The sequence below is a fragment of the Trachurus japonicus genome, chromosome 4, assembly GCF_045865225.1.
Source record: "Trachurus japonicus isolate A0001 chromosome 4, Traja_1.0".
Taxonomy (NCBI): domain Eukaryota; kingdom Metazoa; phylum Chordata; class Actinopteri; order Carangiformes; family Carangidae; genus Trachurus; species Trachurus japonicus.
Window position 1 is genome coordinate 22,639,684 of NC_140910.1, and position 18,119 is coordinate 22,657,802.

The following is an 18,119-nucleotide window of genomic DNA, read 5'->3' on the forward strand; positions in this document are numbered from 1 at the left end:
ATACAACACATTTTTGTTGTTATGCTGATACAGAATTTTAGTTCTGGTCAAAAACGAGTCCAGGGATGCATAAGAATGAAACAGTATAATTTATTTTCAGTTCACAGTGCATACATTACGTGCAGTTGTACCAAGTTACTCATCGATAGCACATTATATTGACCTCAGTTGTTTTAAGACAGTTGTTTCCTCTGCAGTGAAAACATGCAAGTGTGCACAGAATCAGAAAATCAGCAAATGGCATACAAAAGAGTTCATCATTACGATACCCAAACAAGAGACTGAAAATGAAAACTAAAACGTTGCTGACGTAACATTCAGTGTATTTGTACTGTACCTATACTGTACTGAAAATATCTTCTTTTTAACATGTGGTTCCAGGGAAGTGATGTTAATATTTTTGTAAAGTCGAAGGCTGCTACATAATCTTTCTCCCTCCTTTCATTACAACAATGTCAGGAGTCATGTATTTTCTATATATTTTCCAATAGCTTAGCTGTCACAAGCCTGCAGACGTTGAAATGCAAATCTGCTGACAATCATATCTTTGTCATAATACGACGTTAGTGTAAACGGGACCAGAGTTGTGGTTAAAATTTACAGTAGCCGGTTCACTAAAGAAATAGAAATACTTTTTTTCCTACATAAAACGCAAGGCAGATGACATTTAACTGTACAATACCCAATGCAAGGCAGAACGATGTTCATGTCCATCATTTTTGATCCAATGGAATTGCTAAATACTGAACTAATAATTCATACCAAAAGAAGAAAAAAAAAGAAAAACACAACTAAACAAAACAAAATCATAGCATACAACACATACAGGTACACACATGCAGATACAACAGTCAGCATTGTATCATGTACAAGCAAGCATCAGTCTCTGCTCATTGAAAGGTGTCAGATGCTCCTGAACGTGAATGGCTACATGGGACGTTGCGTTAAAATTCTCTCTTCTATTTAATTTCTCCAAAAATAAAATCTAAAACATTCAAATATTAGGTGTCATTTTTTGTTTTTTTACAACATACAACACCGATCATATATTATCCATGTAAAATATACTCAAGCCAGAAAAAATACACATCTATTCAGTTGAAAATAATCTTTCATCAATATGAAATCAACTAGAGAAACTCCTCTGAGGAATGTTTTTAAATACAGTTAGCTCAGAATGAGTGTTAAAGGTGTTTTAAAAAAGAGAGAGCGCAAAAAGAAGAAGAAGAAGAAAAAAAAATAGCACAAACTATACAAGTAATCACCTAACAGTACAGTCAAAGAAAGTACCTAATTTACAAAAGAGACAAAATAACCCAGAGAGATTCAGAAATCCTGTCTTACACACACAGGCAGGAAGATTCCCACCGACCACCGCAGCAAAGGAAAACACTGAGTGAGTCCAGCTGGACCGCAGCTGAAGCTCAGAACCAGAGCAGCTACAAAAACAATGCAAGTACCCGAGTTCAATTCAGGTCAGGTTCTCAGGTCCAAGTTTGGCTTTTTGTGTCTTTTTTTTTTAAATCATACGAAAACCAAATTCTTCAATGTCCCTTCCTGAGGTTTAAGGTGGTCTGAAAACATTGCATACTTGTTCCGTCTTTAATACTGTACCTTGTTGTGATTATACTGGATGGTACTCTGGCTGTATAAGGCACACCATACACTCCGTCTTTAACACCAAACGACACACCTCAGCTCACACAATTAAATAGACTCTTGATATTTATTTATTCAGGGGGAACAAGAGGTCAATTCCCACTAGAAATTAATTTAATTGTTATTATATTTCAAGTAGAATAATATAATGTGAAAAAACTGACCTTTCTGATCATTTTAAACATTTGCATAGTAAATAAGTTTTTTTTTTAAAGTGTTTGCAATATCTAAGGCCAGTACAAAGATTGTTCTGGAGTCTGTTTTTTTTTCTTTTTGGAATTATTACAAGGACTGATTCCTGGGCTTTTAGAAGCACGCCAAAGACTTTATGAGCAAATCGTTAACGCAGAGCAGCACTCAAAAAGTGGAGAAATAGCTGCTATTAAACTGCCACACCGACTGGCGTCTGGCATAAATCATAAGAACAACGAACCATAAATGTAATAATCCCAACACAAGCACATGAAAAAGCTTTTTTTTTTTTATTTAAATCTTTTCTTTTCTCTGGATTTGTGGCGACGCAGAGAATGATGGGAACCCACATTCTCTGGACATGGCGTTTCTCTCCACAGGAGAGTCTGTTATAGAAATCCTTTAGACTCTGTACACATTACATCCACGTAGCTTCTCTCTGAGGAGATCTGTATTGCTTCATTACAGTACAATCATCAACCACTGCATTACGTTACAGTGTGTGACTCTAGCCTAGAAGGACAGAGACTGCATTTCCTCATGTGAAACAGAAAGAAAGATAAAGACTGAGTTATATAATAAGTCTGGTGATGCTCAATAGTGGCAACAAAATCTATGAAAAGACCAAAACAATCACTTAATACTTAATAATAATCTATACTGTAGATGAAACCACTCAAATGCAGTATTTAGTCCTGTGTAAATGTGCTGCAGCCTTCTCTGAGACTGAAAATGGAAACTATGTTTAGTATTAGTGAGTCATATTCAAAAGTTTACATCATGAGTAGGAACAAATGTGCTCGGGGGCTGAGTGCCACAGACAGGGCAGGGAAGTCTGAAAGCAATGAGACAGAATAATGTATTGTTAGTTTTGGTCTTTCCATGGGATTTGCTGATAATAACCGAAACGTAGAGCACTGCCAGACATATCCTATAAAGTTCACCCTCTACACATCCACTCCAAACCTCACAAGCTCCGCAACGACTGGCCGCCATTTTTTTTTTTTTCCTTTTTCTTTTTTGTCTTAAGGTCGAGAGTGAGAAGTAGATGTGCTGAAAGTAGTAAAAGGCAGAAAATGAGAAGAGACAACATGAGGAGCAGAGTGGTGACGGTGGAAGAAGAGAAAGACGAGGAGATGAAACGAGGATACTGGCTTTTTAAAAAATAATCCATTTTGAACTTTTGAGTGTATTTGCATGTCGTCAGAGAGACAGAAGTGTCCTGAGGAACGTGGGGAGAGGGGAGAAAGAGAGGTTCCCTACGTACATACGTGCACATCGCATGATCTGGAATGCAATTAAAAACAGCAGCTTAAAGCACATCATATATTAACTACTCTATTCATCCAGATAAATACAGTGCTGTTTAAGTACTACTAACTGTTGCATTTAAGATCTGTCATTATTCTGATTACAAAGTACCTGTTATGGTATCTATAGATTAAGACACCAGAGTATCATCAACAAATCACATGTCCATTTAAGGCATGGTGATAAAAAATACATAATTACACAGTGTAGAATTAGTTTCAAAGGCCCGAGTGGACTCTGTGTCTGGAAACTCCTGCCTCACTTTGTTGTTCTCGCTCAGGTGATATTTTTTTTTTAGTACCAGGTCGCAATTACTGAGTATTATTTGTAAATCTACAAGTGCAAATTCAGTCCGGTCACGTGAAATGTTTGAAACACAGAATGGACGACTGACACAATGTGCTGAGGAGTGATGATCGTCCCTTCTTAATTCTGACTGAGCGTTTTTTCTCCAACTCCTTTTCTCCATTAACCGCTTGGCTACTTTACATGATCCCCAAAGAGTTTGTCGGGTGAGGCTTTGTAAAAGCTGAGAAATACAACACGCAATAGTTACGTCATCCAGCAATCTAGATGATCGCAAGCAGAAACACCACGATGAGGAGTAAACAAATCCTCTTGTGTCTTTCTTGTTTGTAATTGAGTTTATAGCGTTGTATTTTCTTCACACGACTGGGACAACAACACTCCAGAAACACAAAAAAAAATCCTAAAACTAACCCTACTTTGAGTTTTTGGAGTGTCCCTGTCTCCGTTTCTCACTCGTTGCAACTTCAGCAGCAGCACACCCAGTTCTCTTGAAGGAAAAGTACTTATTTTGTGTTGAATGTGAAAAATCTGCCACTGTAGTGAGATGACTTGAACCTGTTTCCTTCACAAAACAAAGTTTAATTTTACCAAAATGTTTGTGCAGACACCTTTTGTGGTTTTAAGGTTCTTTTTGTTTGCTTGAAGATCCAGATTCTTATGATTGGAAAGTTTACTTGTACTGGAAACAGGCTTTAATACTCCTGTTACAGTGGCTTTGTTTTCACAAAATACACAAAATAAGGATTTCATTATATAAATACAGAGATGGATGATGGATGGAGACTTCCTCAGCGCGCCAACTCATCTCCATCTCGTTCCTGTGTGACATCAGATTTGTTTGTGACTTTTCCTGACGACTACAGTAAGTGCTGTTAGAATAAAAACAACTTCTGAACTGACCGTGTCCTCTGAGTCTGCAGCTAATTGTTATAGAAGAATGAGAGTGAGTATATTTCATTTTTAACAGACTCTTAAGTCTCTGACGTCCCTTATTAGGACTCATCGGTGGCTTTGCCCTGGACCTGGTGGTGACTGTTGTTGCAGTGAACCTGTGAGAGCTGCAGGCTGGTGTGGAGGACGGAGCTGAGGCAACACATGGACTCAATCTCCTCCAGCAGACCTTGATCCTGCACCACAGCCGCCCCGGAGCCATTACCCTGCCCCAGACACAGGCCGAGCCCCAGGAGCCCCTCCTTGGACACCTCCTTCTCCCAGGGGACGGGCATAGCTGAGTGTCTGTGCTTCGACGGGCTGCCCTCGGCCTCCTGGTGGCCCCTGCTGCCCTGCCTCTGGAGGGCCTTCTCCTGGTACTGCTTCACCGTCTCCTTGGACAGCACCTTCCTCCTCAGGATGCCGGTGGAGGCGGTCTGGTTCTGGGTCTGAGAGGGCTCGGTGCTGGTTTGGGGGTCTGAGATGGTCCGAGACCGACCGGACCCGGCGGCGGGAGGGGAGTAGTCTGGGTGGGAAACGGCCGCCGAGGAACCGTAAGCGTCGTAAGAGAGAGAGGGAGACGGCAGCGTGGTCGCGAGTCTATGGGACTGTACAGGGGAGTAGGAGAAGCGGTGTCCCGGTTGTCGTCCTGAATGTAAATAGTGAGGGGCGGGGTCGGCGTTGTGCTGAGGGAGGCGTGGTTTGGAGACGTCGGCGGTCTGGTCTGGGGGTGCAGCAGCAGAGACGGCCGCTGGAGGAGCTGCTGCTGCTGCTGCTGCTGCTGCTGCTGCTGCTGCTGCTGCTGCTGGTTTCTTGGACACCTTCAGGCTGCTCTTGTTGGGCTGCCTGCGCGGGGAAGGTGGGAGGTGTTTCCCATGGACTGCGCTGTCGTCCTGGCCCAAGTTCCAGCCCTGATCTCCACCTCCACCACCACCATCACCACCTCCACCACTCTGATCTGCAGGTTTACACTCACTGGAAGGTGTCGGCTTGGTCTGCAATAAAAGAAACAAGAGCAACCTTGATGAAGAGACCCAGGTGTCTGCAAATCTCAGCGGGTGAAAACAGTATTTCATGTGCACCTCAACACCAGCTGCTGACCACATGCATGTGAGGAGTGTTTATAGATCAGTAGATATGCACGCCTGAAAATCAGACATTAAACATGATGGTAATGCCTCTTTGAGTGTCATTGTACTATTGTAACGAAGTCTCAATCTACCAAATGAAGTTCTCTAAATAAATACTACTAGTAAATATACTGACTATTGATTATGAGTCTTCTCTATGAGGCTTTTGGTTAAACCGGCCACACACACTAATTAATTTGAGTAATGATTTGTAAGTTATTATATCTAACACATTCAGAGCTGTGACAAACATGGCGGTAAAGCTAAACTCTCTGCTAATTCGCTATAAATCTCAAATCTTAATCTCAATTTTTCGCACAGAGTGTTCAGTTTTAAAGCACCAGAGTTATCCTTAAAAAGAAAATGGCAACCTATGTGAAGCTGATAAGAGACAAGAGTTCTAATGTGCTCACAAGTGATGAATTATGTAAAGCCAAATAAATTGGTTTATGCAGATTTCATGTCTATTTCTAACCATCTACCCTTCATCTATCAATGTAGCATCACATTAACTCTGTTTAAGGTTAGGTTATGTTAATAGGACTTATTATTCCCTCTTAAAATCTCATGCAGCCTTCCCATCTTACGCACCGGGGCCTTGAAATCTAAATCGTCCATGGACCTGAAGAAGTCCAGACTCTTGGCAGCACTAAGTTTGCCTTGCTCCAGTGTCGAGGTGTTCAGAGAGTCCAGTATTTCCTCCAGCAGATTCATCTGGCCTGAGTGGGAAGAGTCCATGTCGAGCTCCATTGAGTAGGAGTCGTCGCTGTCTTCGGTGTAGGAAGGAACGTCGCCGCTGTCCTCTGAGGAGATTCTGTGTTTTCAGAGGAGAAGCGACGCTGTTAAACATCGTATCATGTTTGGGAGTGAACGTCAAACATAACATTTAATATACACAGTGTGTCCACTTGGGGGCAGTGTTATCATGAGTAAAAAGATTGAGTCTGCTTGGAAATCCACTTTTCACCAGGCCATCAACTTTTTCTAGATAAAATGAATCAGCCAGTCACTAACCTTGACATACCTGACATGCACACTTCAAGCAACATGGGAACCGCTTCAGTGACAAACTACTGAGAGGCAACAGGTCAGAAAAGGGACCTACTTGCTTGCACTGTCCAGCTCGTCATCATCAGGTCCGTAGCCGAGGTCTCGAGGGCCCATGCTCATGGGAGACTTGCCGAAGTTTTGCTGTTAATGAGAAAAACACAGCGAGTGGATTCAGTTAGACAATAACACTGTGATAAAACAATACAAGTGGACTCAGGGGGAGCCGCAGCTTAGAGATACAATATGGAGTCTAGACAGAATGTGGTGTTCTGCTGAGGTACAGTTTTTCATAAAAAATACGACTTGGGACTGGGTAGAAAAAAAAGATGCAGGTCTGTGTTTGGTGGGTCCCCATAAGACAGGAGTACTAGCTCGTTTTAATGAGCCTCAACCCTCAGGGTTGAGACTAAATTTGTCAAATTTGAGTCTGGGGATAAAAATCTTTAATATCCCCTGCAGTGTTTTTATCAAACTTGGCATTATATGTGAACTACAAGCTACTTACGCACTGTGAGTTAAGATGAGGGCAACAGCAGAGATCATTTGTATTGCAGCACCAGTGCATGTGATTGTATTTGTCACTGCTGCGTGTTGAATGATCAGCGTGTACTGTAGTTGTCTGACACAGTTTAATAAGCCACCTGTGTACCATGTTTAATGGGCAGGTTAAAGAAGAGACAGAAGCTTTACAGAGCGGGGCAGGACTCTCCCCATGGGAGCCCAAATCTGCCCCAGGCCACTTATTAACATGCCTTCCACTACGACGCACATGTTCCTCCCTCACTGCGAGCGCATGTTCGTTTATGTTAATACTATCTTTCATTTTCTAATGTACACGCTTTACTTTTTGCCCATTTACCTTCTTCTACACTGACGCTCACCTCCTAAGTCTAATTTCTGCCGATATCTCAAATCATCCTTCTCTGTGTTGTGTGCACATGCAGGCACTATGAGGATACAATAAAGGATACATGATATCACTGCTAACAATCTGTGTGTGCACTGCAGTGTTTTTTTTTTACACTTACTTGGCTCCACCTCTCTTTCTCTCTGCGTGTTTCTCTGTAAACTCACGTTAGCCACATTATCAAAGCCCAGTACTGAGAAAAAGGCTCTTTACAACCCTAAAAGTGAGCGGAGCACAGGGGGTGTGTTTAAGAGGTGAGGATGCTAGTGTTTGTGTGCTTGCATTGCGGTTTTGGGTCGCAGGGAGAAAAAAAAATCACAGACGCAAAAGGTGAAAAATAGTGAGAAACATTTACGTAAAAAAAAACACAAAAAAAACTGAGCACAAGATAAGAAAAAAGAACAAAGGTAAGGAATGAAAGAGGGGAAGGAAATGTAGAGAGGTGAGGAAAGATTCCTCAAAGCCCCAAAGAATGATGGGAATGGTGCGGGAGGGGGTGGGGGTCAGTGTTGGACCCGTGAACCAAGCCGGTCTTGATTAGCCGACACAGTGCCAGCCAGACAGGCGGAATGTAACGTGTGGCTGGCCTGGCCTCATTTAGGGCCTGTGTTCGGCCAGGGAAGACACACACACACACACACACGCTCATACACACACTTTCTCTCACATACACACACAAGTCGAGTCACATACGCACCCTATTACAAAAAAACACAAAGAGTTAAAGTGCCATTTTCTCCATAAAAGTCAGCGGAGGAGATGTGTGCAGTAGCCACTTAAGCCTCTCAGCCATCGGGCTAAACACGAACACATGTGGTGGCACTGCTGATTGGCCAAGCTGTTCCCTTCCATGGTAGCTTGGAGCTATAATGAAAGAGATTTGAGAGGGGCTCAGGCCTGGGATCCCTAAACAGCCTTTAATGGATTCCTGTGTCAGGGCAGTAAATCTGGGGCCAGGCCGACATGCCAGCCAGCCAGAGCGGGCCGGCGGAGCGGAGATGCACCTGTGAGATACTTGAGGAGCGGAGGGTTAGGAAGGGGAGGGGAGGTGGGGCTGGAATACTTACAAAACATTACAAAACACACGCACACTGTATGTTTATGGTGCGTGCAGTAATTTAGCCTGTTCATTTGTGCGACAGGGCTGAGCGCAGGGAAGCGGGGGCCTCTCTCTGCGTTTAGGTGTTTATTAAAGCAAGGTGAACCCAAACACAACCAGACACAGGTCATGAAGCCTGGCCCTCTGATCTCGGTTACAGCTTTGGTGCCGTCTACCTGAGAGGAAGTTCCATAGGGAGCAGTAAATGGATGGTACCTCACTTCACGGCTTTATCAATTTGTCATTCCCTCTCTTCACTGTGACCCTTTAGTGCAGCAGTTAAGATTAAACTATTTACAACAACCGAGCATTTTACGATAGAAGCGCCAAATTTGGCGCAGGAGTGGGTTTATATCCTTTTTCTGCTTTTGCAAAACGGCCAGCATATTGTATTCATTTCACTGGTAATGTGAAGTACTAAGTACGCTTTTGTCAGTTACTTGAACATAATATCGCCGCTCCTCCAGAGCTGTCGAAACCAACAAGAAGCAGTTCAATTTGAGATCTAAAATTAGATGTACTGTATGTCAATGTTAAAGAAAAAAACAACAATAACAAAAATATAGACTCTTCAAATTCAGACATTCACAATGAGATATTCTCAACCAGAGCAAACAGGTTCTGTGTTGAAGCTGTGACAGCTCTGCCACCATCCCATAGCTCCCCAGGCCTGACAGGACAGTGGAAAGCATGAAATAGCAGAACAACAGATTATCATACTGCGCCTTCATTAGCTTCTCGCTGTCGGCTAATGCGAAGCTGAAAGGTGAAAATGAAAAAGCGGTTCTCTCTCCATGCCCCCACCCTCCTCCTCCCCCATCTCCCACCTTCTCCCTCCATCACTCAGTGACAGATGTCATTGTCTGGCTCTCGCCTCCTTCCTCTCCGCCACAAGTGCGACTGTACAGATACGCGGAGAGCGAGCGAGCGAGGGAGTCAGAGGAGGATACAGCAGAGGAGCAGGCGTCATGAAAATAATAAAAATGGTCAGGGTATTTCAGTAAAAACCAGCTCCATCCAGTATTTTGGAAGAGGTAGGGAAGCCTCCTGTGTTTCTTAAATCAGGGAAAAGATTTGACATCTCAGCTTCTCTTGCAAAGTGAACTCCTTTTTTTTTTTTTTTTTTAAACTCTGTGGGAAGCATTTCTTCATTATTTTTATGTTATTTTGTGATTATAGTACTTTGGCGTCTGTCTCCATGAGTATCTGGCTACAGAAGAAAAAGAAACCTGACTCCCTCCAGTTTCATTTTCACATATAAAAAACAAACAGATACCAGTCGTCACTTTTGGATTGAGAGTAAATGAGGGCAGAATGGTTAACATGACTAAATTATCTTTTATTCTAAGCGTTTAAACCCGGAGCCTCCAATGAGCAAAAGAATGAAATATATCTGAGGGACCTTGAAAAGAAAAAAGTCTTCAGATTTGATATAACAAATTACATTTCATTTCTGTGGTTATGAGGGGAAAATAGTCATCATCATTCATTTTAGTAGCTGCATTTGGAGAAACAAACTTTCCCCTCCTATTCCCTTCCTTCCCTGCATGACCGGTTATGCGGAACAACTATGCCTCTCTGTGACAGGGCCAAACGCTCGCGGACTTTAATAGCAAGTCTTACATTATACATTTCATATGGTATTTCTGAGTGGGCACTGATCTCACAGCTTGGCAGTGTATGTAAAGAGATGCCGGTAAAATGCAAACAAACCTTGGGGAGAGGCAGAGGCTTTGTAGAAGTATGGCCAAGTCTGTGTTTGCCTGTTTAAGAGCTGCTCACTCGAAAGGAGGAGGAGGAGGAGGAGGAGGGAGAGAGAGAGAGAGGGGGGGGATAGCGTTTGAGGCGAGATCCACAGCTTTTCTGTCCAACTGGCTGTTGCTGAAAGCCCACTTCCTCTTCGCTTAAAACATGAGCCATATAAAAGACGGAGAATGTGCATTATGCTCATTCTGTTAGACCAAACTGAACTCATCCAGTAAAATCACCAGGTGTCTTTCTGTGAATGGGCGCAGTGCAGTACTGTGACGGTGCCAGGAGATGGCACTTTGGTTTCAGCGAGGAGGCCGCTCTGTGTCTGAAGTGGGGAGAAACTGGGCAAAAGTGGAAACTACAAACGCATACAAATAAGCATGTAAACACACACGCGCACACACACACACACACATAGAGCTATGGACACAGACACTGTACTCTTAAGTTCTCTGGGCGCATCCTAACTATTGATTTAAAAATATTCATCTAAATATTAATCTTACCATGAATATTATGAGCATATCTGAACTATTTTCCATTTTAGAATGACATCAAAAACTATTATTATGACTTATAACAAACATGCATTGTATGCTCTATAATCTACAGTAAGTGAATATGTTGTGAAACTGTTATTAGCTATTCAGTTTACTCAGAAAGCATAGCTATTGCATTCTGTCCATATTATAGTATTTTAAATCATGCACTGAATATAATGCACACTCAATATCCACAGACTGCGTTATGAGCAATACTTCAAGTTAAGTGTTGTTGTATAAAAAATACATATTAGTAAGAGCATGTTTGAACTCAGAGACTCATGATAGTTGCTCATCCCGAAATCATCAACACACAAATGTGCATTTCCCTGAACACAACGCAGACACTTCACAAGTCATGTGTATAGTGTACATATGTGTCCACTGGCCATGAACATATGAGCTGTCTCCCACTGATGGAGCACACACAGATACCCACCCATGCATTCACACAAACACAGCATACACACATGCAGCATTTACACACACTGAAGTATCCATGTGACTTTGTTCCTCTGGTTTACATCTGTGTTAGCCCCCCCCCATATCACACGGAGCTTGTGTGGTGTTTTCCAGTCTGGCATCTCCTCTGCTTCACCAGGTGAAGAGTCCAGAGCCTGGGGCTGAGCCCGGCCACAAGCCTGCTGGCTGTCATTGTCCATAACACTGTCCCCACCTCTACCCTCCTCTGCTCTCTTAACAGCTGTCATTCTGCATGTTTGTGCACAAGGAGCACACACACACACACACTGAAATACATGCTCATGTACAAAAGGGCTGAGGCACAGACACACTTTCTATTTGCAGATGCTTACAGCGCAATACCACATAAAACGTGCGCAACACAAAATATCAAAAATCTTCCATACCGGATCTCAAAACACAAAGGTGGCATTCACACATAAAAAAAACAAAACAAAACAAAAAAAACATACAGGAACCAGAACAATGGCTGCTGTTTGTTGTATCAGACAAGAAGTCAGCGGTCCAATTCAGTCTTGTTTTTGTCAAACGAAAGGATTACTCCTACATTCTTAATCAACAAGCTCACCAAACACTACAAATCACCCACATTGCCGGATACGGCTGAAATATGTACGCATATGACGGCAGCACTTTCACTTTGGTACATGTGTTGGCTGATCAAATAGAATATGAATTTCATAACTCTGATTATTTTCTTTCTTTTTTTTTTTTTTGTTGCTATGATTAATTAAAGGAGCTTCTCCAGGATCATTCATTTCATTTCAAGGACAGAGTTAGAGGTGTTCGCTAAAAAATGATGAATGATGAAAATGTATCAGGATTTTTGTTTCCTGTCATGCTGTGGAGTGGAGAATGTCTTTAATCAGATCACATTTTTCGTAGCGTCTGATGACAGGATGTTTGTGAATTTATCAGGCAGATGAAGAGGCATTTGTTTGTCACTTGGTCAAAGGTATGAAGACACAAGGAGGACACAGGGAGGCGGTGCAGGGAAAGGACACAGTGCACAGGAATATGTCAGTGTGTGTCACCTGGTGTGTAAAAATCTTTTTTCTTTTTTTTTTACTGTAGGGAGCAGCTTTGTTCCCTTCTGTTTAAACAAGCAGGATCCCTGCTTTTGCTTTGATTTCATTTCATATAAGAAAAGTAGGATTTTTTTCTTATTATTTTAGGAGATTATATATTATTACTGTCCAGTGGGAACATATTCATACAAGTATGAATATGTGGACAGAGACAGGACCTTGGTTTGTGCAAAGAGAGGGACTGGGAAATGTTGCAAAGACTTGAGGAGTTAGAAATAAGGCAAAGCCAAGCAAAAGAGGTCTGTGTGTGGGCACGAGGAGAAGAGAAGCTATGAGGATAACAAGATAAAGGTGATTTTTTTTCCAGGTTACTTAACCTTTATTTAACCAGGTTAGTCCCACTGAGATCAATTTCTCGAGCAGGGAACACCTGGTCAAGACGGTTGCAGGCAGAAAAACAGAATAAAGATTTCATAGGAAGCAGTCTCAGGAAAAAAAACACAGTAAGGTGACAGACGGAGAGATAAGTGTGAGAACAATAGCTATCGTCTTTTTTAAATGTAACTGAAATATAAATATGTGCGCTGTTAACGGTTTGGTAAAAGTAAAGAGTAAAGTGCAGCAAAAAAAAAACAAGAATCCCCCAAAAAAAGACCCTTAATTTCATAATGTTCTTGCTAAATAAATTTCCAGTGGTATTTTTCCCCCTGCCATGTGCATTTTTAGTTTCTAACTAATGTGCTTTAATGTGTGTAATAAAGACAGGAAACCAAACCATTATGGTTATCCTGAAAAACAACCCAACAGTGGAAGCATCTCTACAGTTTCCTGACAACATTTGTTTTGGAACAAATGTTTTGAAGAGTTTCAATCTTTCAGGGGTTAGTGCACACTGACAGGCCATAAATTATCAAGGCTTTCTTGGCTTCTCCATTTTCAGTCTTGTTGACAGAAAAGAATCTTGGATCACCAGACTTTACAAAACACACAACACAGCAGGGTTTTCAGGGTGGGTTCCTTCTGTGTGTACGTATGTGCAGTATGGGCTGCGATGATATACTGAACTACCCTGATGTGGGTTAAGGACTATAAGCAGTTAGAAAGCCAATGTGGAAACGTAAGAATGAGAGCTGCTTAAGAAGAACTGATGGACTATATATAAACACAAACACATAAAAACCAGTGCTGTGGGACATGCACTGGTGTCCTGCGTGTGTGTGCGTGTGTGTGTGTGCGTCCCCCCTCCATCCCTCCCTCCAGTGGTCCCCAGGGACCCGTTACTGTGGCAATGAACAGGCCTTAGTGGCATGGACAGGGGTGTGAGCATGTGTATATCCTGAATGCAGTGCATGTGTGTTTGTGGGTGTGTGTGCACATCAATTGCATGTTAACTTTTAATCTGACTGTGTGTGTCTGTGTGTCTATGTGTCTATTTGTGTGTGTGTGTGTTGGCCCGTCTTTGTGTGTGCACTAGCTGCGGGGGGAGGGTGTCCGAGGAGGCCTTTAGAAAAGCCCTAATTGCCGTTCCTCTCCTCTCCCCGGCCGTCACACCTTCCTCTGCGCTAAGACTTTCCAGCCTCATCACACACACAGGAAACACAACGCTAATTAGAGACAGCACAACCTCTCCTAATCACACTCTTACATGACTGTGACTAAAATGTCAGTGTGTGCATGCAGGCATGTTTTTTTTTGTGTGTCTTTTTAGACAGAATCGAGAGTCCATTTGCCTTTTTTATTATTATTATATAGCAATAGGAGGTGAAAAAAGCTGCAGCTGCGATTACAGAGGTATAGATGTACACTAAGAGACATAGCTAGTATCCCCGAGGCTGTATGCATGTGTTTTGTACTGTACAGTGTGCAATTTTAATTACATAAAACTAAACTTCCAACACCAAGAAATATAAGTGAGCACATTCATTTACACTACACTGCAGTGTGTGTCTCATAATTTTCTAATGTTCTTAACTCTCCTGATGAATTTATTGATGAATGTGTATCTTGTGAGAGTGCGTGTACAGTACTTGCTCATCGTATGCCAGCTCTGCACACAACAAAGAGGAAAATGTGCTATCCAGTTATGGTGCACAAGCAAATTCTTCAGAGGAAATGCTGACCAGCAGATGAGTTGCCTCTACTGTCCGCGCTGTTCAGAGAAAAATACTGAATGTACATCATGAGTGTGTTGAAAGACAAAAATGCTTATCATTACATTTGGCGCCCTGACAAACTACTGTACTTCCAAGAGTTGCTACAAGAGAGAGAAAGAGAGAGAGGGAGGGAGAGAAAGAGGAGAGGGGTTGAGGTAAAAAAAAAAAAAGGAGAGAGAAAAAAGTGTGGGGATGGAGAGAGAGATGGGGAAATAGCTAAGAGAGTGCAGAAGTGGAAGAATGCATCCATGTCGGTCCAGTGAAAACAGCTCTGGCTTGATAAGTCAGTGTACATGTAGTTAACTAATTTACTGATGTGAGTCTGTGTGTGTGTGTGTGTGTGTGTGTGTGTGTGTGTGTGTGTGTGAGTCTGTGAGTGTGTGTGTATCATACCCGTCTCATCTTCTGCAGTCTCCTTGGAGACAGGCTCTTGGTGCTGGTGGGAGACCCTGCACAGACCGTCATCCCCTCTTCCTCTTCTTCCTGAGAGACAAGGGGGGGAAGAATGTAAATTTTTTTCAGCTGATTTGTGTTTTAAATGAATCTGGACTAAAAGATCAGATAGTTTGGGTGAATAATGAGCATTTGAATTTATGTGAATGAGCCAGACAACAGGACGTGAGGTGCATTTCTCCCTTATTCAAGTTAATCCATTTCAAATGAAAGAATTAGAGATTTTCAAGATGAATTCAAATGAAGATGCTTTTTTTTTTTTTACTGTGAATAAATCCTGTGAAAAGATGAAATGTAACATGTATTGTGTATCTACAGCCTGATGGAGCTTATTCCTCTGTGTCACTGAGCCAAAGTGTTATTCATAGATAATGACCTATAAACTGCGACATTTGGTGACATGTTCCTTCATTATGATGAACATGTAGTTTATCTCAGTCAGTCCCATATGCTGTTGCGTTACAGAGAACACTTACCAAATGTAAGGCTGAAATAGACAGCCCCCAAATATATTATTATACTGATTGATGTTTGATTATAACTACAGCATCATTTTGTTTTACAAAAACTACTGCTTTTTAAAACAATTTGAGCTGAATTTACAACTTTAAGTCCTAAGTAAGAACAGGTCTAACATATACAGTATATACATACATATAAATATATATTGTATATCAGCAGCCTTATACATCTGTCAGGTTACCCAGAGTAACCACATCTGATCAGTTTTGTTTCAGTGTGTTTATGCCTGGGGTCTTCGGGCAGACATCTGCAGCTGGAAGTATCACATTGTAAAAATGCTCTGCAGATTAATTGTGATCCTGAGAAACTTGAATTCATTTGTTTTCTGACTGCACAGGAAATCTGACTTCAAAACTGGATGGATTTCAGCACCTCATCTCTGCGTGTGTGAGTGCATGCGTGTTTGTGTGCACATGCACGATGCCGAACGCTGCGTGCTCCTCTTGTTCATCATCAGTGCCCTCTCTCCTCAGTTTCCCACTGACAGATCAAACTGCTATTGCCTTATCAAATCCATCAGGCTTATGGAAACATACACCTCGTTACATTAGCTTTGAGGAAATCACAGGCTCACTGATGAAATATGCAGACAATAAAAGAGAAAGAGGGGCTGGGGTTCGGATGACATGACAGGCCATAGCCAGAGGGGCGCTGGTTAAAAATGTACAGCTTGAACAAAGCGCTAAGCAGGCTTCAACAGTCATTAAAGGCCCCTGCGTCAGAATCACACACTCCATGTAAAGCAGCTTTCCTGTCTGCTTCTATGAGGGGGGTGTGTGTCTATCTGCGTGCCTCAGAACACAATTATGTGTGTGTGCATGTGTGTGTGTGTGTGTGTATGGATGCCGGCATGGGGGCGCGCATGTGTGTCAGAGAGGTGTGAAGGTCTGAGCTGCTCACCCTTGCTTTAAGTCTGCCCTTAAAGTCCCGGATGCCCCTCTTGGCATGACTCTTGGCCTAGGTGGAAGAAAAACAACACATCCACACACACATACACACAGACACATTTACACCCCCACACACACACACATGCACATACGCAGATTACTAATCAAAACATGTTGCATTAACATTCACTTCTGGTTTCATGTAACATCAAGAAATGCTTTGATCCCCGTGGCAAAAACACAGAGACAAAAGGTTGGATAAGAGAGCCTCGCACACTAACAGGAGGCGATAACATGAAAGGGCACCCTGACCACCTATTGTACAGCACATAACGATATGCTACTGCTCATCAAACACTGACTTGTCATGCACAATGCCTCCACTCGCTGCACAGCCAATTGCAACGGACACGTTTTTGCGTTAATTTTCATATATTCCAGCATAACGGTTCATTTTCTCTAAAGAAGCTGCAGAATGTCACGGAGGGTCTATTTCAATGGATTTTTTTTTTCTTTTTTAACAGACTTGAGGATTCAATTTAATGTAGGTACAGTATTGAACAAAGCACTGATGTGGCTGCCTATTAAGCAGTTTTGCAGAGGAGCGTACCTTTGTCACAGCCGTGTTGATGAGCGCCCCTCCTCTCTGGAACAGACACACACACTCATTTGTCAGACACTTTAAAAACCTTTTGAAGCAGTTTCCACACATATACACACACTCAAGCCAATTATTACCAGTTATTCTTACATTCATTATTCATATACAGAATATATACACAGGTAAGGGTGATAATGCAATGTCTACCTGCTTTTACTGGCATCATGACTATCATACCAAATGTGTTATTGTATTGACTCATACGACGGCTAACAGTGGAAGGGTGTTGGTTCTTTTCAACTAGTCATTTTACATACATTGGGAATACTGTGATGTACAATAGACTGCCAATCAATATTATCTCGTATGATCTACAACCACATCCGTCACCCAGGACCAGTTTTTAATATCAAATAAACCAAAACTCCCTCTGCAGCTCTGACAGCAGTATAAGAAAAAAAAGGCGAAATCAGGCAAAGTATCACATCGCTGAGCCATGATAAACTGCACCATTCATGGCATTCGGGAGTGTTTTTTTTTTTATTTAGAAGCAGAATAAAACAGCGATGGAAGGGACTGTGCGTGATTGATTTCTACTTTGAGTTGTGCAGACTGACATTACGGTGCCCAATATTTCTGTGTGCCTGTCTTCTTTTCTCACTCTGAGTTGCTGCATCTCTTCCTTTGGCGTCTCACTCTTCCTCTCTCTTCTCTGTTTGGTCTTTAGTGTAAGCACAAAGCGTCGGCTAAACGGCTAAACAGAGTAAATGGCAGACAGTGTTTCAGAAGTCGGCGGAGGGAGAGGAGGAGAGGGGCCGAGGTGAAGGCCCCTCTTATAGATCCCTGTCAGTCAGGAAATGTGAACTTTAACAAACCTTTGAAGAGCACTCTAGAGAACTAATTCAGCCTTAGCTGACGGCGTGGGGAGAGAGGGAGGGCGAGGGAGAGAGAGGGAGGGCGAAGAAGAGAAGCTCGGTGAGTGAGAGAGTGAGAGACAGAGAGAGATTGGGGGGTGGTGGAGGGTTGTGGGGTGGGAGTGGGGGGCTGTGACAGAGATGAAAAGAGGGAGAGAAATAAAGAGAGAAAGGAGAGGAGGAAAGCGACAGAAGGA

At 42.4% G+C, this 18,119-nt stretch overlaps 1 protein-coding gene across 2 annotated transcripts in view; it reads right to left on the reverse strand.

The window, feature by feature from the left end:
* Nucleotides 1–66: 66 nt before the first annotated feature.
* Nucleotides 67–18,119, reverse strand: part of dennd1b (DENN/MADD domain containing 1B) — a 105,755-nt gene continuing 87,702 nt past the window's right edge. For both annotated transcript variants that reach the window (XM_085774778.1, XM_085774777.1), the window contains 6 exons: nucleotides 17,018–17,053; nucleotides 16,421–16,477; nucleotides 14,939–15,028; nucleotides 6,637–6,722; nucleotides 6,123–6,345; nucleotides 67–5,396 (listed from right to left, as the gene is read on the reverse strand). In XM_085774778.1, coding sequence (XP_085630904.1) covers nucleotides 4,464–5,396; nucleotides 6,123–6,345; nucleotides 6,637–6,722; nucleotides 14,939–15,028; nucleotides 16,421–16,477; nucleotides 17,018–17,053 — 1,425 coding nt within the window. In that variant the 3' untranslated portion in view covers nucleotides 67–4,463. The remainder of the gene's footprint in view (nucleotides 5,397–6,122; nucleotides 6,346–6,636; nucleotides 6,723–14,938; nucleotides 15,029–16,420; nucleotides 16,478–17,017; nucleotides 17,054–18,119) is intronic.